This window comes from Leptodactylus fuscus, chromosome 1 (assembly GCF_031893055.1).
Source record: "Leptodactylus fuscus isolate aLepFus1 chromosome 1, aLepFus1.hap2, whole genome shotgun sequence".
Classification (NCBI taxonomy): Eukaryota; Metazoa; Chordata; class Amphibia; order Anura; family Leptodactylidae; genus Leptodactylus; species Leptodactylus fuscus.
The window spans coordinates 233,851,002-233,874,909 of NC_134265.1; the positions used below are offsets into that span (position 1 = coordinate 233,851,002).

A 23,908-nucleotide genomic window follows, 5' to 3' on the forward strand; every position below is an offset into this window, starting at 1 on the left:
CTAGGCACGTTAGGAAATTATTAGTTAAACATTTTTAGAATTTCTTTATTTTTTTCTTACATTTTAACAAACCTTGAAGGTTATAGCAACAAAGTCTCGAAATTACCTGCTCATGGAGATTTCCTAATATCCAGAACAAAGTTCACCACAATGTTGTGTATCGTTCATATTGCAGAAACTGGAGTTCCAATTATCAGAGACCTTTAGGCTAACGCTCCACATTGCGAAAAAGCTGCTTTGAGGCTAAGGCCCCACATTGCAGAAATGCAGCTTTTTTTGTTGCAGATTTTGCAGCTTTTTTTGTGTGCCAAAGACAGGAAACGTCGGCGGTTTTCCCTTAGATATAATTGGAACAGAAAGTCCATGGTGGAAAACTCTGTGAAATTTCTGTTTAAAGCGCTGCAGGAAGAACCGCAATGCGTTCCCTACAAGGTTTTTCCTGCTTTACTGCTGTGGGACGTCCCCTGGGGCCTTAACCTCAAAGATGTTACAAAAGACCCATTATACTGGTTACACAATGGAAGTAACTTTACTATCATAACTTATTTTTTACATATTACATAACTTTGAACTTGGCAAAATCACAGTAAAGTCATTGCATTTCTGGAAAGGGTTAAGAGACGTCATTGACATTTCCAGCGTTCTATTATAATCAGCATGGCAGTGATTTCTTCTTTCTCTTGCAGGATGAAAAGAACCAAGTTCTGATTACAAATGCGTGGCTACAGATTGTAAGTACCGTACTTACATGGAATTAGCTTGTCTTTAATGCAGTAAATTACTTTCCAGGATTTATTTAAGAGGATAATTATATCTTACTAGTGAATTAGAAAATTACAGTACAAATCAAAAACATTTTTTTAACTCATTTAATTGAAAAAAAATTATAAAATATTATACAATACAGGAAAGTAGTACAAAGGAAATAACAGTGTGCTCTCAAGCGATAGACTGTACAATGTACACTACGAGTAAAACTAAAAACAAACAATTAAAACTAGGTCACAAATACCGTATCAGAAACAAAGTGTGAGGCAGATATCACAAGAGTAAGTTCAGGCATAGGTTGTGGGCAACCCCTGTAGCATCCCCATCTAAGCAATAGATGCTCTAAGAGCCATACAGGTTAGTATACAAAGTCAATGGTGAATTACTACAGAGACCCCAGACTTTTTGGAGTTTTGTGGGGGCAACCTCTGCCCTTGTACAACATTTAATTGTACGGTATTATTTATTGTATTTACTTGTATAGCGTCATAATATTCTGCAGTGTTTTTACAGACATTGTCTCATATAGGGCTCACAATCTAAATTCTCCATCAGTATGTCTTTGGAGTGTGGGAGGAAACCCATGCAAACATAGGGAAATCATACAAAACTCCTTGCAAATGTTGTTACAGGATTCCAACGAGCCTAAGACACCAGCGTGGAAAGGCTACAGTGTTAACCACTGAGCCACCATGCTGCCCATTACAGTAAGATAGAGTTAACTACTTTTCTCCACAATGACAGAGAGGATGGATGGGGAATCATCCGTAAGGCAATTATCTTTTTGGCTAAAAATGAAAATTCCCGTAAAAAGATTTGTGAATGATGTGGTCATATTTCTTCATCTGGGAAACCAACAGGATACATTTCAGGCATGGACAGGACAGGTTTACCCAATATTTCGGACAGGAGGCTCACTACCTGTGGTTATTGTGCTCAGAGATTCAAAGGAGCGGAATGAGCCCTGCCCCCAACTAATGTTTAAAGAAAGTGCTGCTCTATGGGATTGATAAAGAAGTGTAATCCATGTAATAATCAGTTCCCAAAACCCAAAACACTTCAGAGCCTGGAGGAGGAAGGGCAATTCTACAGAGTCAAATGCCTTAGTGGTATCTACAAGAAGAAAAAAAATTACCTGGTGCCCGTATATAAAAAACCCCAGAGGGGGGCTGAAGATAAATTATTCGAGGCAATGGGTCCCGCTGACTGACACGTTTTTATAAAGTAAACAGTTGTAAAAACATGTCAGTCAGGCGGACCTACAAAACGTGATGTGAAAGCACCCTAAGGTTATCAGAGTTGGATTTACCAGGCTTAAAGTTCATCTAATCCAGGTGAATAAGATCTAAAATAACATTATTTAATCTATTTGCTAATATTTTAGTAAGTCATTTTAATCTATATTGAGGAGAGAAATAGGTCTGTAGGACCCATAGTTTAGTGCAGGGGTCAGCAACCCCTGGAACATGTGCCACTTTTGGCATGCGTGGCATATCTCCCTGGCACGGCAGACCGGACCTGCAGCAGGGGAGCGTCCCTTCAGTTCTCTCAGGATGTTCCCCTTTCTCTGGCTGCTCTCTGCCCACCAATTAGAGGAGAGAGTGAAATGTGAAACATGGTCTGTATATCAGCCTGATTTACCGGCATGAACTTCATGCTGAGAGCAGGACTCCTGGCAGTATAGTTACCTATGATACTAGGAGTCCCTACCTCCCAGCGACATACTGCCCCATATCAATTACAGTGCAGGACAGTATGTCGCTGGTTGTATGCTGCTCCCCTAAGGCTGAGGCCCCATGTTGTGGAAACGCAGCATATTGGGTGCAGATTTTTGCAGCAATTTTTTGAGCCAAAGTCAAGAATGGCTACAAAAGGAATGGGAAATATCTAGGAACCTTCTTATATGTCTCCATTCTGCTCAATTCACTCCTGGCATTGGTTCAGAAGAACGAAGCAAAATCTGCAACAACAAAAAAGCTGCATTTCTGCAATGTGGGGCCTCAGCCTTAGGGTCAGTGCACACGGAGGAAAATGGTGAGGAATTTGGTTCTTTTTTTTCAGCGCTGAATCTGACGCAGATTCCACACCAAATTCAGCGCCATTTTCCTCCATGTGAATGCACCCTAAGGCCCCATGGGACATAAACGCCACGATTTGCCCGCAGCGGGGACACTGCTGGAAAAATCGCGGCATTTTACAGTGCAAGCAAAAGGGATGGGATTCATGTGAATACCATGCCCACTTTGCGGAAAAAAACGCAGTGCGGACACGCTGCAATTTGCAAAGCCGTTGCAGCTTTGCAAATAGCAGCATGTCAATTATATCTACAGAAACGCCGGCGGCATTCCCGTAGATATAATGTTAAGAGAAAGTCGGCAGAGGAAAACTCTGTGAACTTTCTCTTAAAAGCGCTGCAGAAAGAACTGCAGTGGGTTCACGCAGCGGTTCTTTCCACAGCGCTTTAGCGCTGAGATTACGGCCCGTGGGGCCTTAGCCTAAGGTTGTTTCTTTCCAGGTGGTGACCCACTGTGTACCCAGATGAAGCTATAGCCATATCTAGTCCCCAAAGAAACAGTGCTGTCACTTTGGTATAATTTTGACACCTATTAATTCCTGTTACCACACAGCAAGGAATTAGCTGAAATTAATCCATGTTTCACTTACAGAAAAGGGAAGGTACTATCGGCTGGGGACTAGATGCAGCATCCAGGTACATAGTATGTCTCCAACTGCAGGTGTTACCTCACACATACATTTACCATTAATTGCTGGTTACACATCTACTTACATTGCTTCTAATGGAAAAGAACATGTGTACCCAGGCAAATAGTGGTAAACGTATGTGGCTGAGAGCACAGTATGACAGCACCTCTATGTTTCGGTTTGTGCTATATGAATTTGGTATAGGGGTAGTCAGCCTTACAATTTTTGAAGTTCTAGCAGAAAAAGGAACCCATTAAAGTCAATGGGAGACTTTTTTTTCAGCGCTGAAATTCCACACCAAATTCTTCACCATTTTTCTCCATGTGAATGGGCCTTAAGACACCCCCTTAAATAAGCTTTGGTAGTTTCTCATAGAATGGTGGGCATAGTGCCTGGAGCAATAAGGTCAAAGTAGACCTGTAGGTATACAGGTATATGGTCATAAGCAGCTAAAAGTTTAAGCCAAAAAGGGTTTATATGGCAAATACGACTACTGATAAATGGGAAAATATTTTTATATGCTTGTAGGCAAGGCATTTATGGACACAGAGATACCTAATCTGTATGTGTTTTGCATTATTTTTAATTTTTATATGTGTTCTAGGTGATATGTGATGTGAATTTTTTTTTTACTATAATTAAACCCTCCAGAGGTCTTGAACCCCAGGAGGTCTGATCAGTAATGCAATGCATGACAATGCTAATGCGTTGCAAAATGCCAGCAGTTCTATCACAGACTGCATAGAGCAATAGGATACTAGCACTAGGCGTCTGTATAACACAGTGAAGGCCTGGCAGCTATGGAGCTGAGCGGTAACCATATTTAAATACCTGACATCTATCGTATTATTATGGTGTATTGTAGGAATAGATTAAGCTGCTCTCCTACTCCTTATCTTCAATCTGACTGCTTGTTTATATAATATTCTTTTCTGTATTTAGCCTCATACACAGAGCTCTATGGAGAAGAGAGGGGGAGTAGGAGGCTGCTGCTGGCTGGTTAATTGATTTATTGTCACATTCTGTGTACAGGTAGCCTTTTATCTACAAACCTAGCAGTATCTAAAGAGCTCAGAGTAGCAGAGTATAGCAGCAGCATTTATTTGAGTGCCTTTTCTAGCATAGAAAGTAACTTTTGTATGACAGGGGAGAAGAAAACATACTTATTTAATAAGATATATTGCAAGGATTCTTATTTTCACCTGCACTATTCATTCAGGAAAAGTTATTTATAACTGGAGGAATGCTTTAAAAGAAAAAAAAGTTCCTCTATAGCTACAAAACCTAACAATGGATCTAAAGGGAAGATATATGGACCCAGTTAAACGTTTTCACATAATATTCCCATGCAGCAGCCATGCCACCCTATTGCTGCACAATTTCTGTGTCTATAAGGGAGCGTTCACACTACCGTCATTGTCCGACAGGTAGTGTCCGCTGCTAGTGTCCGTTCAAAATCTCGCACGGACATTAGCATTGGACACTGACTGTGTCCGTGACACTTTTCATTCATTTAAATGGTGATCGGGTGCGTTCTTTTGCACTCTGTGCCTGTCCTTAACTGTCCGTTTGTAAAGATGTCCGACTTTTCAAGCGGACAGAAAAACCCGACATGTAGGTTTTTTTCTGAAAAATGTCACGGACACAGCTATTGTCCACTCCTAATGTCTGTGCGAGATTTTGAACGGACACTAGCAGCGGACACTACCTGTCGGACACTGACGGTAGTGTGAACGCCCCCTAACTTAGAGGTATATTACACACAAGGAGTTGTTGACTCAATACTGTGTATAATGTGCCTACCATAGGAGAAGAATACAAGCCTTGGGGTCATTAAGGAAGCTCTAAATTATTGCAAACATTCCCTGACTATGGGAAAAACCTCATGGCGCATTTATGATATCTCTGTAAGCATTCAGAAACTCAGAGGATTCATGCTGAGAGCTTACATCATGAGGAAGTTATTTCAGGCTGTACCTAATCTTCTGCGCTATCAAGTCCTATTATAATTTCAATGTAGATCTTATATATGAACCATAGCTGTGACTGTGGAAATACAGTTTGAACACATCATAGAGGTATATCCAATAGCAGCTGTCTATTTGTCCATGAAATAATTCTTCTATAATTATTTGATACTAAATATTATGCACAGACGAGTAAACATGCCAAATCCCTCCTTTACAATATGTCTGCATGACTATCAGACTAGGACAGACTGAGCCCAAGCTAAATTTTGATGCCCCCTTTCCCACTTCTCCCTTCCTATATAAGTATGGAATATGTACATGTAATAGGAAAAGGTATATATATATATATATATATATATATATATATATATATATAATGGTACAACCAGGGCCGTTTTAGCACATGGGCGCGGTGCAAAGATTTCATAGTACCTCCAACCCCACACGCACGCATTACCACCACTTAGACATACCCGACCCACAAACATTATAATGGCCCCCACATAGTATAATTCCTTAACTGAACCCTTATCAATAATATAAATAATGATCCCTTACTTATAAATAGCACCCCTTCTCAATAATTTTCCCCCTTTTTCAGTAATACTTCTTTTTTATAAATAGTTCCCCTTTTTAAATAATAGTCCCCATTTATAACTAATAGCCCCCCATTACAACTAATAAGCACCTTCACTGCCCACTGACTTCAATGTGCTATACAGAGGACGGAGCTCTCTGTTGCTGGCCTTGTTTAGCATATAGAACAGGCACTGGAAATAGTTTGTGGAGGGGGAGGGGGGAGGTCAGCTGTCGCACCTAACTAATCAGATGATTTATGGGCTATCCTTAAGAAAGACCATAAATGGCTTTCAGGACGGACACCTCCTTTAATAATACCACCATACTGTTACTGCCACTGTACAAAGACCAATATTAATTTCTACCATACAGTGATAGATACCCTTCTTCTTGTCCCTATAGTGCCATATATTGTGCCCAAAACATTAGTTGTCCTGCAAATGGTAGTAATGCACCACACAGTAATAGTGTCACCTTTTATACTTGTATACACTGGGTTGGTAGTACCAAAACTTATACAAAAATCACAAAGGGTACCCCTCCTTTCTAGTGATAACAAGCTAAAACATAGCTTTCATTTCTAAAGGGCAAAATAAGGCATTATGCCCCCCCTCCCATTTAAAACAGATAGGACAGCAAGCAAGAGTCCCTTTTCAAATGTCAATCAGTAGATAGAAAAAGGGAGTAGAGAGATCCCACTAGAATCTGGGCTGATATACCAAAGAGTAATGTGTAACATGGTTCAGTCTTGTATAGCAAAAGGTCACCCACTCCATTCCCCCATATTCAAAACTCCAACATACTAAGGCAGTGTAGTTGTTAGGGAATAGCCAGATGATAATTCCCCAGAAGCTGCTGGCGAACCCTGGAGGGAGGGGCACAAGTGACAGTGAGCCCTAAGCTGAAGCCCCCAACTTTCCCTTCCTATTGCCAGACCCTATTCTAGGTAATAGGCGACAACCACGAAGACAGTCCCTCCCTGAATACGTGAAACACAAAACGCAGACAAGACGAACAACAAAAAAGGGAGGTCAGCTAGCCAGGGTTCGGTAACAGTAGAGCGATGCAGTGCCAAATCAGGGTCCAAAAGAATAATCAGTAGGGAAGCCAGAGGTCAAGGATTAGAATACAAGTAATAAAACAGCAAGAGATACCAGAAAGCAAGGGAAATAGCCGGCACCAGTGTGACTGTGAGCCAAGACTAAATAGGGGAGGAAGAACCCGCCCTGAACCTGATAGGAAGGAAAGCTGTCAATCACAGGCAAGACAAAATCAAACCACTGAATGGACAGAGGGAACAAGGGCAGAAGACGGGTGTGGTGCAAATCCAATTACAGAACTAGAGACATGTTCACACAGTGCAACTAAAAACTTTAAGCAGATCAAACTGCACACGCCTCCTGCGCCGCAGCACGCGAGCAGAGGGTGGCGCAGAGGCCCGAACAGGCAGAGATGTTACAGTAGTATTACAGATATTTAGTGAGGACAGTATCAATATATTCCTTAGCTGCTGTAGTGAGGATGACTAGGGAGTTTACGCCTATACTGCCACTTGTGGGTCGGTGAGCACAAGCCCAGAAGTCAATGAGGTTCACTCCCTTCAATAAACTCGGAAAAAGAACGAGCCAAAACACAGATTCGAAATATATATAAAAATATCAAATATTTATTAAATACCTGGTAACAATATTACGACTAAAATCAAAAATACAGCAGGGCAGATGGATCTAGCCGAAAGTACACATAATACACACATAAGAAAAAGACATGAGCGCCAAGCTGAATAGTAATAATAATGGTACAGGTACACTAATATATGTAAATATTGGTGCTCAAAGGTCTACAAATATTCATCAATATCAACTCAGTGATATGTGGAAGAATATATGTTATGGAAATCACAGTAGATTAATAAATTTAAATTCCTCCTGAAGAAGCCATCTATGTGGCGAAACGCGTAGGGTTGGTCCTTGCTACATGTCATACATTTTTCTCTTGGGTGGTTAGCTGGCCATTACTACAGGAACATGACTACAGGTACATATATATAGCTTTAACCATTTGATATATATGTGGTAGCTCTATGGTGTCTCTGTTGGTTTGTCTGAGCTTGGTCTGTATATAATACTATTCATGGACACTTATATACTCTGTGTCCTTTGGATAAGGGGTATTTAACTATTTAATGTACTATTTGAGTCAGGTCTGGACACAACAATATTTATAGAAATTTTGTGTACTCGTGTTGTGTGGATAAAAGGTATTTAAATTTATTAAAGTATGATTAGCCCGTGATCCTGGTCTATAGTCTCTCACTCTGCCAAACTAGTATCCCTACTAGAGATGAGCGAACAGTGAAATATTCGAGATTCGATATTCGTTTTGAATAGCACCTCAATATTCAACTATTCGTACGAATATCGAACCCCATTATAGTCTATGGGGAAAAATGCTTAGTTTCAGGGGAAGCCACACTTCGACTCAGGAGAGTCACCAAGTCCATTATGACACCCCAGGAAATGATGGCAACACCCTGCAATGCAACTGGGACAGCAGGGGAAGCATGCCTGGGGGCATCTAACATGCCCAAGTACCTTGTACGAGTACAAGTATCTCGTCGGGATCCCTGTCAGCTTGCGATATGTGGGAGATGACTTTTTCCCATAGGAATGCATTGACCAGCGTTGATTGGCCGACTGCCATACAGAGTACAGCATTCGGCCAATCAACGCTGGTTCTGCCGGAGATGTAGCATAGCTGAGTGTGAGCTGAGCTCTGCTACACCTGAGATGTAGCAGAGCTGAGTGTGCGCTGAGCTCTGCCACACCAGAGATGTGGCAGAGCTGAGTGTGCGCTGAGCTCTGCTACACCAGAGATGCACCAACGCTGGTCAATGCATTCCTATGGGAAAAAGTCAGCTCCTGCATATCGCAAGCTGACAGGGGTCCCGACGAGATAGAGCCCCAAAGAGCTGTATCAGTAACATTCCCACCTAAATAAAGGTAATCCCTAGCTAACCCTGCCAGTACATCTATCCCTGTCTCACAGTCACGTAGTTCACAGTCTCATATGACCTGAATCTGAAATCGACCATTCGTATAAAGTGGAAGTCACCTGATTTAGCCAGCCAATTACTTTTTCCGATTTTTTTTCCATGCCTCCGTTGTCATAGTTCCTGTCCCACCTCCCCAGCGCAGTTATTGGTGCACAAAAAGCACCAGGGAAGGTCGGAGGGGATACAAATTTTTAGTGTGTTTGCCTTGTGTTATTCGATTGTAATCGAATACCTCGAGTGGCCTGATATTCGATCAAATATCAATTCGATCGAATGCCGTTCACTCATCTCTAATCCCTACACTATGCTGAGGAGATCCAACAGATCGAAACAGCGCTGTCCATAGCTGGGAATCTGTTCCTTTTGGAATAGAAATACTAGTTTGGCAATAATCCCCGCATTATGTTAGTCATGCATGATGTTAAGGGGGCTGCCCGTAGAGGGCAGCAAACAGAGGCACTGTTCTCCTAATTTCATCCTGGAGAACAGATTTGCATATTTTTTACCCATAATCCCTAGCGGAGCAGAAATAGCTTGTAAGTCTCCGTATGCCTGTGTAGTTGCACACTCTCCCTAATGAGTATGATTATCCCCTGATCCTGACTTTCCCTTGTGAAGGTCTTTTCATGGCGTTGCCCATATGTTCTCCAGACAAACTTCCAGCTACTAAGGCATCCAAGACAAAAGTTTGACTCATCACTGAAGAGAATAGACCTCCATTCCAGTATTCATTGCTGTCCTGATAACATTTGACAGTGGTGTTATAAGGTCAATGAAACATTTGTAGCTGGACATCTTGCTCATAGGCCAATGTTATGCAAACACCTTCTGATGGTTTGTGTTGACACTGTTTTCTACTACCCTAGGCATGCGGTGTTATATCTAATTTCACTTGCATTACAGAATGGAAAACTTCTTCCAATCAGACAAACTGTCCATGTAAAGGTCCTGTGTGCACCCCTTGCTGTCATTCCAGTAGACAATGTTCTCCCAAGCACTGGGACATGTAAAGCTGAACAGTGCTGAAATCTTGACCTAGACATGTCGCCATCTACTGGAATGATATATCAAGATTTCTAGATTCCATCCTTCTCACTTTGCAACAAGTGGTGATAACTTCTTGGCTGCACAGTTTGCATCTTAACATCTTAATCCCCACTCCTATCTTGATAGGGCCTGTTCAGAAAATGCTGATGATGTCAGGATTGTGGCCCGTAGAGTCTAATACAAACAATAGGAACAACTCAGAATACCTCTGTTTGCAACCGAACACTTACAGAGGTACAGTAGAGGCTATTATGGCTCTGTGCAAAAAGGAGACCAAATGCACCCGTGTAGTACATGGATACCCTTCCCCTCCCTCCCCAGATAATGGTGGGCAATGGGTGCACTGTTTTAGGGATAATTAGCTACAAAATTGAGCAGCTTCTGGGCGCCACAGACTACTGGGGTTTTGGAGGCGCCAAACCTTGTAAATTTACTTCAATATGACTGACGATAGCCGTTACTGACGTAGGAAAAAAAGAAAAGACTCTGAAAGAAGAATACAAAAACACCTATACATCACGATTTAATGGTGATAGTCCTTTCGGCACACTCCTATGAACATACCTTTATTATAGCGAGTAAGACATGCTTCTAAAGAACACAATCCATTTATGCAGGATATGTATATGGGAACTATTACATCTTTAATTACTAAGGCTATTTAAGCATTCTGTCATTTAGTGGGAGTCAATGAATTAACCACTAAAGCTGATGATGGGATTCAGTAATACCATTTTCCACAAACTCTTTAATATCATAGGCAATTTGTTCTATAAAGTGTAGCCAAATACATTCACTGCAAGCATTAATAGTGATTAACCTGCTGGGAGATGCTGATTTGGTCTCTGTTTAATGCTTGTTTATGTTGAAGTTAATGGTTGTCTCAAGTATGTTATGGTCCGATAAAATCTTTAATGTTAGGAAAAAGCGAAAAAAGAACGAAGGAAATAGTATAGACAATTTTCTTAAATTTACAAAGGTTATTTTGGTTAGCTATCTAGTAATGTTGAAAAAATAACATAAAAAAAGTGGAAAATTTTCACTCAGATCTGAATGGGTTTTCACATAAAAAACACTTATGACATATTCACAAGATATGTTATAAATATCTAATAGATGTGGATTCCTCCTCTGGGAAGGCACTTATCTCTAGAATGAGAACCTCCCACCTCACCCCCAAGGGGTATTCCCATCTTAAGGATCCTATCTATACTGTTTGCTCAAGAGATTTCCTAAATAGATTAAGAAATTCTGCTTAGTTTGCCATTTCTCTCATTATTTACACAATGTTATGGGTTCTATATGATAAGACAGGTTGGAGTGATGACTCATTGCTCTCTGGGGGGACTGAGTTCTCTTGCTATTTTTATGTACATTTTGGTGGTCAGGATAATCAGTTCAGTTAATTGCAGTTTGCTGATAAAGGCTCAGACAGTGGTGAATTGAGTTTAGTATAAGTCCGTTCTCTGTGTCAGTCTTCTATACAAACCTGTGTAATATAATATATATTTATTGTGCATATTATTTGATCTGTATTTATATTAGATATCTAGTAATCATAATAAATAGAGATCAGTGAGTAGTATTCGATCGAATACCTCCCCGCCATAGGTATCTGTGTAAGCGGCCGAGCACCAAGGGGTTAAACGCATCGAATATTCGATGCGCTTAACCCCTTGGTGTTCAGCCGCTTACACTGATAACTATGGCGGGAAGGTATTTGATCAAATACTACTCGCTCATCTCTAATAATAAACAATCTCTGATGGGAAAGACAATTTCTCTATCTGCAGAGGTACTTTATAGTGTTCTGGTCATGAAATAGTCAAAACCCTCTCCCCAGCTTGTGGAAGAATACAGGAATTGAGAACAATAGACAGAGGCAGACTGCTGAGAAACGGAGATGGGAAAACCCCTTTGAAAATACATTTTTGTTGCCTTTTCATTTTTTAAGAGTACAATATGAAATGAAAGCTGTGCTGTGATTGGTTGCAATGTGAAACAAAGACAGCAGTTTTTCAGTTTCATTAATCTCAATAAAAATTTAGACAGTTGGATTTTCTTGCTAGAAATAAGAGCAACATGAGTTAGCAATCAATAGGTCAATGACAAAGAACAAATGTCTAAGCAATACATAGAAGTGACCATTTCTATCTTCTTTGTTCAACAGTACTGGAATGACTATTATTTGACATGGGACCAAGCAGAGTACCCTGGAGTACAAACCCTACGTTTTCCCGCTGATCAAATCTGGGTTCCTGATATTCTGCTATACAACAGGTAAAGTATCTTCTGGCATGGCAGTCTTATCAATAAGGATAAAATAAATCTGCATTAATCTGAGTTGTTTCATGAACAAATCCCTGTCTGTATGGTCTATGAGAGTGAAAGGATGACAGGTTTCATCTTCTCTGGAAACCCCTCAATGAGAGTTATCAACAGTGAGAGTTATCTTAAAGGGGTTGTCCAAAAATTTCAGCAATCCCAGAGGAGGTCAGGGAAGGTGAAACAACAATCACGCTCACCTGCCCCTGGCGCTCTGTCGTCTGCCTCCTCTGTCTGTTCCATTGTGCACAGTAAAACCGCCACTGGAAGTTCTACCCCGAATGTGACAGCTGTAAGTGATATCATCGGTTTGTTTCCCAAGGCCATTGACTGGTCATGCTAACAATTTAGCATATTAGGTCACGACAATTTACTTAATACTTTGTTATGAATCAGGTGTATCATCCACAGGTCCATGCACTTAGGCGAAAATCTACGCTAGCACATAGGCATACATTTCTGTCATAATTGTGCTAATGAACAGCATAGGTGACCATTTCTGCTGCAGTTTTTTGCTCAGGGTGTAAATGACATTTGCCTAAATCTCAGTCACTTTGCTGCTCTTGTGTATCACAATGGATTAGTCCACAGAAGCTAATCCACTGTGACATTTCAACTCACCCGGCTTTCCTGGGAGTCTTCTAGTTTTCAGGCTCCCAATGACCGGTATTCAATGCATTGAGTATGCACCATTATTGTTACAGTATATATGGTCTGAGTATATTTAGCTGTGTACTTTTATACAAGGCACCCTCATTGAAAAGGCCACTCCTAGTTTTTTTTTTATGTAGATTGTGAGCCCCACCACATAGAGCTCACAATGTACATTTTTCCCTACCAGTATGTCTTTGGAATATGGGATGGAAATCCATGCAAACACGGGGAGAACATACAAACTCCTTGCAGATGGTTTGTTGCCCTTGGCGGGATTTGAACACCAGGACTCCAGCACTGCAGGGCTGCAGTGCTAACCACTGAGCCACTGTATGGCCCCTTGGCCATGCCAACTTTTACCACCCGTTAGCATTCACAAATCACCCTGCGAAGAGCTCTTCTAGGTTAATATCAATGATACCATGCGGAGCTAGCCATAACCTTTGCATTTTTAATATATATTTATTATAGTTTTGAAAAATGTTTATGTCTATTTCTTATCTATTACATGTTTTTATGCTCCACAATTCTATCTCTCTGTTGTGGTATTACTTTATTGTATGTCTAGGAGCAAGTTAAATTGATGGAATTGAATCAGATGCATTTACATTCCTTATACAAGCTGTGAAGATGAATAGTAGTAAATAATCACATTCAGAACTGCAGGCTTTTAACACAAAATGCTTTTTATATAGCAAAATGATGTTTCTAATCATATTCCACCTCCAGGAGCATACCACATCCATCAACTATGTCAGCTCCGAAAATGAGCGCCAAATGCTTACATCTAGAGCAAAATGATAAAGCGTTCTATTATATCCTCCCTTTAAAACAGTCTCTGATTGCTTTGTTACTGTATAAGACAATTATGAACATCTGGGAGCCATCTTCTTCAGAGTGGCCTGCTGGGGGAGTAGCATACCAGCCAGGGACAGAAATAGACTTGACAGACTGGTTAGAAGGGCCAGCTCTGTCCTGGGGAGCCCCCTGGACCCAGTACAGGTGGTGGGTGACAGAAGGATACTGTCCGTGGTGACCTCCATGCAGGAGAACAAATCCCACCCCACGTATGAGACCATGACAGCACTGGGCAGTACTTTCAGTGACAGCTTCATCCCAAGTGTGAGAAGAAGCGCTATTGGAAATCCTTCCTCCCAACCGCAGTCAGGCTGTATAATCAATATCAGGCTAAGCGAAGATCACTCCACACAGAGAACTAAATGATCCTGAGTCTTTCTTTTCTTTTTAGTTGCTATGACTCATAGTATCTTTTCTATCTGCTGTGAGCTAGTACGTGTTCTTTCTTGTAATATATTACTGTATTATCCATGCTGTTGTAACATACTAAATTTTCCCATGGTGGGACTATTAAAGGATTAAAGGAAAGGAAAGGAGTTGCATAGTAGGCTTAGGTTATACAAAGAGTAGCCATACCATCTTAACAAAGGTGTGTATTCTGGTGGCACCTTTTGTAGGGTCTGAGATGGCAGTGCATGACCCAGAATTTCAGCAGACACCAAAGGGAGAATCCCTGAATCCCCTCAGGTCCTGGACACGGTATAACACAGTATATTAGTCTTGTCTGGAACATTTCAGAAATATAAGTGTCATCCACTGACATAACTCACAGTGATCATAGCTGTGACCAGGCCTATAAGTCAGGGAATCACACATGTCATCCTCATCACACTAAGACTGATTAAACTTCTTTCATCTCCTTTCTGATTTCCTCGTATGGCTGACTGTCCGTGCATTATAAACTTTTTAACCCTGTCCTCTAGTACACTGGAGTGAGACAGGTGAAGAGGATATATGATTCATATACTACCACCCTCAGAAAGGAGAAAATGAACCTTTTAATGTCAAAAATAGCAGTTGGTCAGCAGCATAAAAGAAAGGAGGGAGGGATGGAAATGATGGGAAGCTTGTGTATACAGAAATGTTGTGGCCAAATCTTTACTGTGATTTTGGCCCTGACAGAGAAGGAAAGGGAAATGTTGCTAAAAGTTACAGATAGGACACGGCTGATGGTTGTGCAAGGTTGGGCAGTAGAGCCCAAGTTGAGCTTTTGCACTAGGGCCTAAGGACCTTTAGTTATCTCCCTGGGGTCATCAGAATCTTTGGCATAGACATAATACCTATTTCTCGGTATGTGGTTGCCCATTATGTAGGGTTTGAATTCTTTCTTGTACTTTCAGTCTCTAGAGAGCTGGTCAATACTTCTAGATAATCTGAACTGTCACTTGAATGCTCATGTAAATGATATTGCTAAATGCTGAGATATTCATTCATGCTTGATAGATGCATTAAATCAACATGATAAGGTTTTGCTGTGCTTATCATTAGAGATTGCCATGGTTGGTAGCATGACTGGGATGGCTTTCACATCACATTAGATAATTTGTCCAGCCTATTATTCACAGCACAAGGTTTGTGGCAATTGTAATTGGGATGCATATGAGATTTGGCACCATCACAAATGATTCAATTCATTGCAGTGTTCATGCTGGAAATGAAGGTCACTGGAATAATACAGAGTTCTTTTCAATTATTTGAATATGAAATATGGAACTTTTTGCACATTTTGTATGCACTTACTATTGACACTAATCTTATCAATATAACGTTATATACAATTCAGTCATGTGATGACGTCTTGTGAGAGAAAGTATCATGGTATCATGGTTTTAGGTTATATTGTGCTGTATATATATATTGATTTTGGGATATCCTGAGCCAAGAAGAAAAGTATAAAAGATCATATCCTACTAATATTATAAATGTGAAAGTTTGTGTGTTTGGATGTTTGTGGGTTTGTGAGTTTGGATGTTTGGATGGACAGACGAATGGATTTGCCTGAAATTGCGCACATGCATACCTTACATCCCGGATTGAAAGCTAGGCTACATGGTATTCCCGTAGAACACTGCAATTCACTCCCGTGACCGGAGATTTTCAATTTGGAATTCGCTGCAGGACCTGGGACGCTGTAGGACCTGGGATGACGTCATCCCAACCCTTTCAGCCGCTCATCCGGTTGGCTGCCGCTTCTCTATGTGGGTGGAGCTATCAGCCGGCCGACGTGCTGAAAAACATGGTGTCTCTCAGAGATCTGGAGTGTCCGGAACAAGTGGCTGTACTCTGAGGCCGTGAGAACTTCATAGGCTGCCCTTCCTGTGTGGGCTCACCACGGGACCGCGTGAGTGCTCTGCCGTGGCCGGACAGGGGGTCGCCTGCACTGCGGTCTGGAACGCTGGTTCAGCCTGCTGTCCCGCAGCGGCTGCGGCCTCTGGAGTCTGCCTGCTCGTCGGGGATGTTGCCTATGTCTGCTCTGGTCAGTCTGCCGTGTCATTTGCCTAAGGGAGAGGGGATGTGATGGCAGGGGAGTTAGGGGACTTTGAGAAGGGAGAGGGGTGGGGTGATGGTGGTGCACGGGGTCGCCGGTCCAGTGGGAGACATGGGAAGGGGGGCCTGGGGAAGAAGACCCGGGGGCCCCTGGGAGGGAGACTGGGACAGGGCTGCCACGGTGCCCAGGGATGGAATGGGGGCACATGGTTTGCCACAAGGGGGGGGGGGCCATGGGGCCAAAAGAGGTCCCAGGGGGCGCCGGGGCAGAAAGCAGCATGAGCGCAGGGAACAGCCGGTAGATACAGAGGCCTTGGAGCCAGGCGAGCAGCGTATTTGGCGGGGTCACGCAGGGGTGGACATGGCGGCGCAGGTGAGTCTAAGCCAAGAGCGCATGCCTACATATTGCCGGCTCAGCGCCACCGCCACGAAGTCGCGGGCAGATGCTAGTATGTATCTAAAGACAAAATCGGAGACACTCTGAGACCCATAGTGCGCGTTTGTGTCATTACATTTTTAAAATAACACCCATACTGACAAAAAAACGCTGCGGCAACATATCGCGGGTAATCCCGCGCAACATTCCACAGAAAGTCCACACAGGTTTCCGGAGGCCTAACTGTGGAGTTTACGCCATGTTGGGCACCCGGCCTAAGAGCATACAATGAAAATCCCAGCTACTAGGAAGGATTTATACTTCTACCTTCAATCCATTCCTTACTTTGGTTTAAAAAAAACACAGAAAAACTGTAACAAAAGAAAAAGCTGCATTTCCACAACGTGGGGCCTCATCCTAACTGTTAAGACTCCCCTGATTATCAAAATTGGAGTCTGGTGTCATGGAGTTATGGTTGCTCATACATACTGTCACTCGATTCTAAATCTATGAGATTGATAAGTAAAGCTGTGCAGCGTACTGACATGAATATAATACATACCCTAGACCAGATTAGTGAGTCTCAGGAATAATACTGAGTAAACTGCCCAGACCAAGCTGCAGTTTTATTATGTAATGTTATACAGTAAATACTATTACTTCTTCTATTACACTCATTCTCCAGACACAAGGAATCTCTTCAATTTTTAAATGGTATTCTGGGCAAAACTAAAAAATTCATTAGTGACTTGGCCTAAATTGGACATGGGAATGTTACATTGGTAGCAAGTTGTTAGAAATAATTTTTTCTCTTTTTCCCATGGTACCCCCTAGATATAGTTAGATGATTTGCTGGTTTGCAGGGTCTTTTAGGATGATGGGACTAAAACCTTTCACACGTGACAACGGCACAAGAAGTGCTAAGCAGCCGCTTATCTCTGTCCTGCCTATTTATGGACGAATATGGACGTAGTGGTTCCTTTTCAGTGGTTGCTGCTGATAACTTCTTCCTTCTCTGCTCCATATTATTTCATCACTTAAAGGGGTATTCCCATAATTCTTGTTCTGCAGCCTGCAGGTTCTGTGCTCTCTTCACTTCCTGGTTTTCTCGGCACATTGGTGGGTGGGGTTTCTGCTATCTGCTATGTTTGCAGTCAGTACTGAGGGATTGGTTGTAAATGCATTACCACAGTATAAAGCTGATGTGGAAACTGAAGTAGCAGAGCTGGATTTGGTCAGCTTGCATTACATACAGAGGTAACAGAATCCTTATCTCAGCCTTTATCAGCCAAATTCAGTTAAACTTGCTGATAAGTGGAAAAGCTGAAGATAGACAGCACAGTAATCCCGGAGCTCTCACCTCCCCCCTCCCCTATCTGAGGAGCTCCATTGCTTGTCAGACCCTCCCTCCCCCCTGAGAGCAGGCAGCTACATCACTTGGGAAATGAGCAGATAAGCCCAGTGACCATAGAAACGCAGTGTCAGCAATGAAGTGAATAAATTAAGATAGCGGCCAAACAAAGCAGTTTTGATAAAGCAATGTATTTAGGAAAAGTCTTAAATGCACATAAACTAGCAGTATAGATAGGATGCTTTTCATGGGACAACCCTTTTAATGCTCAGTGACGTAATATTACCAGTGCACATCTGTAGCGAGCACAGGAGTTGTATCTGCTACATCACTTCAGGGTTCCAGCTCTATAATACTGCATTGGACTGGCTGCTGGAGTTGTAAAATGCTCTTAATTCGGCAGGTTAAACTTGTTGCTGATGTAAACAAAATCCAAAACATATTAGGTATTTCCACGTGTGTATAAATCCACACTGTCCAAAAAAGTAATGTTATTTATCCCATACAGTGAACTTAATAATAAAAAATATATACCACAATTGCAAAATAATATGTTTTGAGCCGTTATAAAAGTAACAAAAGTTCTGGTTGTCAGGATATACTGTCCCCAGGCAAATTGTTTATTTAGTAAAAGAGGTAAAACATAATAAAACTGATATAAATATGGCTTCGCCATAAACATAATGGACAAAGTTGCCTTTTAATTTTTTAAAGGGATCCTATCATTAAAACACATTTTTTTTCTGCCTACCTCCTACCTTTAGATTTCTTCTCCATGCCGCCGTTCCGTAGAAATCCCGGTTTTGGTTGGTATGCAAATGAGTTCTCTTGCAGCACTGGGGGGCGGGCCTCAGCACTCAAACAGTACTGGGGGTGTCCCCAATGCTGTGAGAGAACTCTCCAGTGCCACCTCCATCATCTTCAGGAATGTCCTCTTCACGCGACTTCTTCTGGCGCAGGCGGTCAAACTTGTAGGCCTCGTGCTTCAGGCAGAGCTGACCGTGCATGCCGCAGCCACAAGAAAATGGCCTCTTACACAGTATTGTAAGTGGCCATTTTCTCATGGCTGGCGAGCATGCACAGTCGACTTTGCCCTAGGCCCAAGGCCTAGAAGTCTGAAGCCTGCACTGGAAGAAGACGCGTGAAGAGGATGTTCATGAAGAAGATGGAGGCGGCGTTGGAGAGTTCTCACGCAGCATTGGGGACGCCCCCAGTGCTGCAATAGAACTCATTTGCATACCGACAAAAACCAGGATTTCAAGCGAATGGCGGCGCGGAGAAGACAACGAAAGGTAGGAGAAGAATAGCCTTTCTTAAGGCTATTTCGACATGTTAATGAGAAAAAAATGAGTTTGAATGATAGGATCCCTTTAAAATTCTACTAACATTTATACTGTTCTCATTTAAAGATGAAGCTTTAACCAATATTAAAAATTATATATAACATATGAACATCCCAGTACTGTTTGAGACCCAATGGCAAATGTTAGAAAGACCAAATACAATACAGGATCTGGTAATTGCATTGAAAGGAGAGTCATATAATAAAGCTTTTGGCCTCAATGGACTCCCTTATGAAGTTCATATAAAAAAAATACAAATCTTCTTCTCCCAGAATTAATCTTGAGTCTGAATTATGCATATAAACAGGGGAGATTGTATCAATTAATAAGGTGGATATTATACTTGAAAAAGGATTAAAAATCCCAATTTTGTAGAAACATATCAACCTTGTCTTCATTGAATTAAGATACAAAACTCCTGTTTAATGTTTTAGCTAATCGCTTGATCAAACAGGATTTATGAGGTGCCATTCTATTGGGAGTAACAGCAGAAGAGTTTTTACTAATTTACAATCTGTAAGTAATTTTGAAGAGGGGCGGTCTATAAACACTACATTTTACAACGACCTTTTATGTAATAATGCCCTTTCATATGTGAGGCCATTAATAGTTGGTATCAGGAAAATTTTTATTAAAAGGTAACAGTTATTGTGATCCATATCTAAGCTGGGTAGGATTGCCCTTCAAAAGTGCCCTTCTCTCCATTATTTTTCAATATCCTGATCAAAAAATTAATGATCAGCATATGATCTGACCTTTGGATAAAGGGTTGTTTTTAGGAGCTTTCAGGAAAAAAATATTGTAATATGGGGATAACATGAGCCTTTTTAAGGAGATCTTGATTCACTGGGGCATGTCATCCACATGTACAAAATATATGGTGGGTTGTCTGGAATCCAAATAAATTGGTTGAAATTGAACTTGCCACCTTTTTGCTCTTATATTTTTTTCCACCTGATATTCAAATCAAAGTTGTAAATTCTTTTAAAGGCATTTTACTAACTTCCTTTCCCTGCTGTTTTCCTGCTGTCTCCTCTTCTCACTTCCTGTATTCTTACACAAGCTTGTGGGCGGGGTTTGATGGACAGGACACTATGAAGTTCCTCAGTAGATATAGACATTCCCATTCCCATGAGAGATTGTTATGATTAGTAGAAATCTTTAATAATGCAGATCAAATGTGCCCCGTAAATGTATATTATTTTACACAAGGTTGGAGGACACTTACATGCTCCTTGATGACAACAAACTTGTAGTAAACTCAGTGTTATCTTTGTGTTTACATAGATAAATAACACGCTGTCCAAGCCTTTATCAGCAAGCTGCAATTAGCTGACCTGATTGCCTGGATGGAAGAGCAGGAGAGATAACTGCTCTGAAAATAATCCAGAGAAGTCAGCCCCTCCCCTCCAGAGAGCAGTGAGTCACATCATCCAACCTGAGGTTAGATTACAGGTCAGGTGCCTGACAGTGGGAGGAAAAATTTCACAGAGCAGGCAAACAAAGCAGCATTTCTAAAGCAATGTATTTAGGAAAAGACTTGAATTTATATAAACTAGCAGTAAAGATCTTTAAGATGTGAATACCCCCTTAACTATTAGGTATTAGAATATTGTGCTTTCTGGAAGAATGCATACAGAAAGCAGGTGAAATCCTGGATCTGCCTTCCATTGTTTAGAGCTTCTAGAATTCCCTGGTGAAAATGGTTTTTCTCCTCAAAATCTTACATTTCATTTCTAATTGTTCTGTTTGGTTAAGAAGATTTTTTAACAACATAATCTATTATTAACATTCTTGTTTTGCAGGGAATTTTTTTTTTTATTAAACAGGAAATATTAAACAGACATACTGTATTTTGATGCATAATGGGAAGGATTGAAGCGGATTCATTTTTCTAATCCTCCGTAATCCCTTTACATTTTCATTCTGTGTCATGTTTATTATTCAGCCATTTTGAGCAAAACTGGTTAACAACCAAGTACTGATGGCCATAGAGTCAATGGCAGGGAACAAATGCGTCATGAGAACAGCCACTATTCATATTTCGTAATAAAGAATATGGATGTTAATGAAGGGGTTCCCAGGTCGGAACACACTTATATGAGCCTGAACAGATTGCTGCTTTGTAGTTTCCCATTTTGGCTGATTGGTCAGATATTTATTTGTATGGTCACCATGTAATATTAACCCTGTAGTGGTCATTGAAGATAAAATGCCTGGTCCACTGTGACTTTCCCCTACAAAACCAGTCTTTGATGAGACAATCACCTTACCTATTGCTGTGACTAATCCTTGGGGGTCCTTGTAGTCAGCTTCCACCTGACTGGTATTTTTTTTATTGTCATGCCATTACTTCCTGTAGTGGAATTCCCTTTATCATTGCCTAATCTTAAGCCATACACATTCTAAATAAATGCAGTAAGTCATTTGTGTTTCCACTTGGGTTGCCAAGCTTTGTTTTTGTTTATTAGCTCATGGTATACTAATCTATGAACTGTATACTGTCCCAATATGTTGCGTTAACCCAGCACATCTCATTACATTCCAGATTTGTGATTTGAAATTACCAAATAGAGATTGCCATGTAGCGCACTTTTATTTAGTAATGTCAATTGAGATGCTCGAAACTGATTGCTTATTTCATATCAACAAATTACAAGTACAGGTACATTGTGATGAATCTATGACTACTGAACACTACAAAAGACAGAAAGACATATAAAACAGGGAAACAGGTAACCTTTATCCAGGCACCCTTAGAAAAATATATAACAAATGGTTATTAGAAAGGATAAATGTCCTGCAAAAGGTCATTCAAAAATATTTTGAATATGGAATATAAATTATTCAAAAGAGCAAAGGAAAAATTACTCAGCGTAAAATTGGATATTTCCATCAGGCTTTTCAGTCATGAAGGACACTTAAGAAGTTTTCCAAACAATAGTATTATTTTATAATATAACTGACAAAGTTATAAATGCAAAAACATTAATAAATCTAATAGTTTCATCAGAATTGAAACCTTCAATGCTTCAGCCATTCATTAAGTAATAGAGAACTAGTAGGCGAAGCCAGCAAAGTATATTATAATGTAGTGTTATGATATACCCCAAGGCTAATGATAAAGTGACTTAATCTTACATAAAATTATTACAGTCAGTCATTTACTGTATATTAAAATAAGGCAGCACATGGTTATGAAATGGTGAGCTTGTGTGATATAAATTTATAATCTTCTTCTGTTTGTATTAATATTTGATCTAATAGCATTATAAAGAGATTTTCCTAGGTCCGTTATTGTGACACTTTATGACCAGGGCCATATGTGGCAAGTCGCACTATTAAAATCCACCAAAAACAGGCGGGCTTTTGCTGCGGCTGATGTGCAGCTTCTCTTTGGGTCCGGCTCCTTTTAAATTATTAGTAATTGAAACCCATAGCAATAATTGACCTGTTGCAGATTTAATACCTGGGTTGTGTTCTTATTTTATTAAAAAAAATTAAAAAGAAGAGAATCCAATTCTGACTTATATGGCACCCCATTAGTTACTGAGATTTAGTCCAAGGATGTACAAGTTATTACCTTCTCATAAACCCAAGCGGATGCCTGTTTATAAGATATCATTGAGATATTCCAGGATTGCATCTCTATTAAAGCATTCAAATCATTTTTCCACAACCAAGATTGAATTTAGTGGACTACAGTCCTATGAAAAAGTTTGGGCACCCCTATTAATCTTAATCATTTTTAGTTCTAAATATTTTGGTGTTTGCAACAGCCATTTCAGTTTGATATATCTAATAACTGATGGACACAGTAATATTTCAGGATTGAAATGAGGTTTATTGTACTAACAGAAAATGCGCAATATGCATTAAACCAAAATTTGACCGGTGCAAAAATATGGGCACCTCAACAGAAAAGTGACATTAATATTTAGTACATCCTCCTTTTGCAAAGATAACAGCCTCTAGTCGCTTCCTGTAGCTTTTAATCAGTTCCTGGATCCTGGATGAAGGTATTTTGGACCATTTCTTTCTACAAAACAATTCAAGTTCAGTTAAGTTTGATGGTCGCCGAACATGGACAGCCCGCTCTCAAATGATCTGAAAACAAAGATTGTTCAACATAGTTGTTCAGGGGAAGGATACAAAACGTTGTCTCAGAGATTTAACCTGTCAGTTTCCACTGTGAGGAACATAGTAAGGAAATGGAAGACCACAGGGACAGTTCTTGTTAAGCCCAGAAGTGGCAGGCCAAGAAAAATATCAGAAAGGCAGAGAAGAAGAATGGTGAGAACAGTCAAGGACAATCCACAGACCACCTCCAAAGAGCTGCAGCATCATCTTGCTGCAGATGGTGTCACTGTGCATCGGTCAACTATACAGCGC

General features: G+C 40.7%; 1 protein-coding gene across 3 annotated transcripts in view; it reads left to right on the forward strand.

Moving 5' to 3' along the window:
* LOC142216493 (neuronal acetylcholine receptor subunit alpha-7-like) overlaps positions 1 to 23,908 on the forward strand; it is a 170,533-nt gene that overhangs the window by 41,805 nt on the left and 104,820 nt on the right. For 2 of the 3 annotated variants that reach the window (XM_075284375.1, XM_075284381.1), the window contains one exon: positions 12,293 to 12,402. In XM_075284375.1, the coding sequence (XP_075140476.1) occupies positions 12,293 to 12,402 (110 nt within the window). Of the gene's footprint in view, positions 1 to 686; positions 732 to 12,292; positions 12,403 to 23,908 lie in introns of those variants that run through there. The other variant, XM_075284368.1, reaches the window with a different exon arrangement.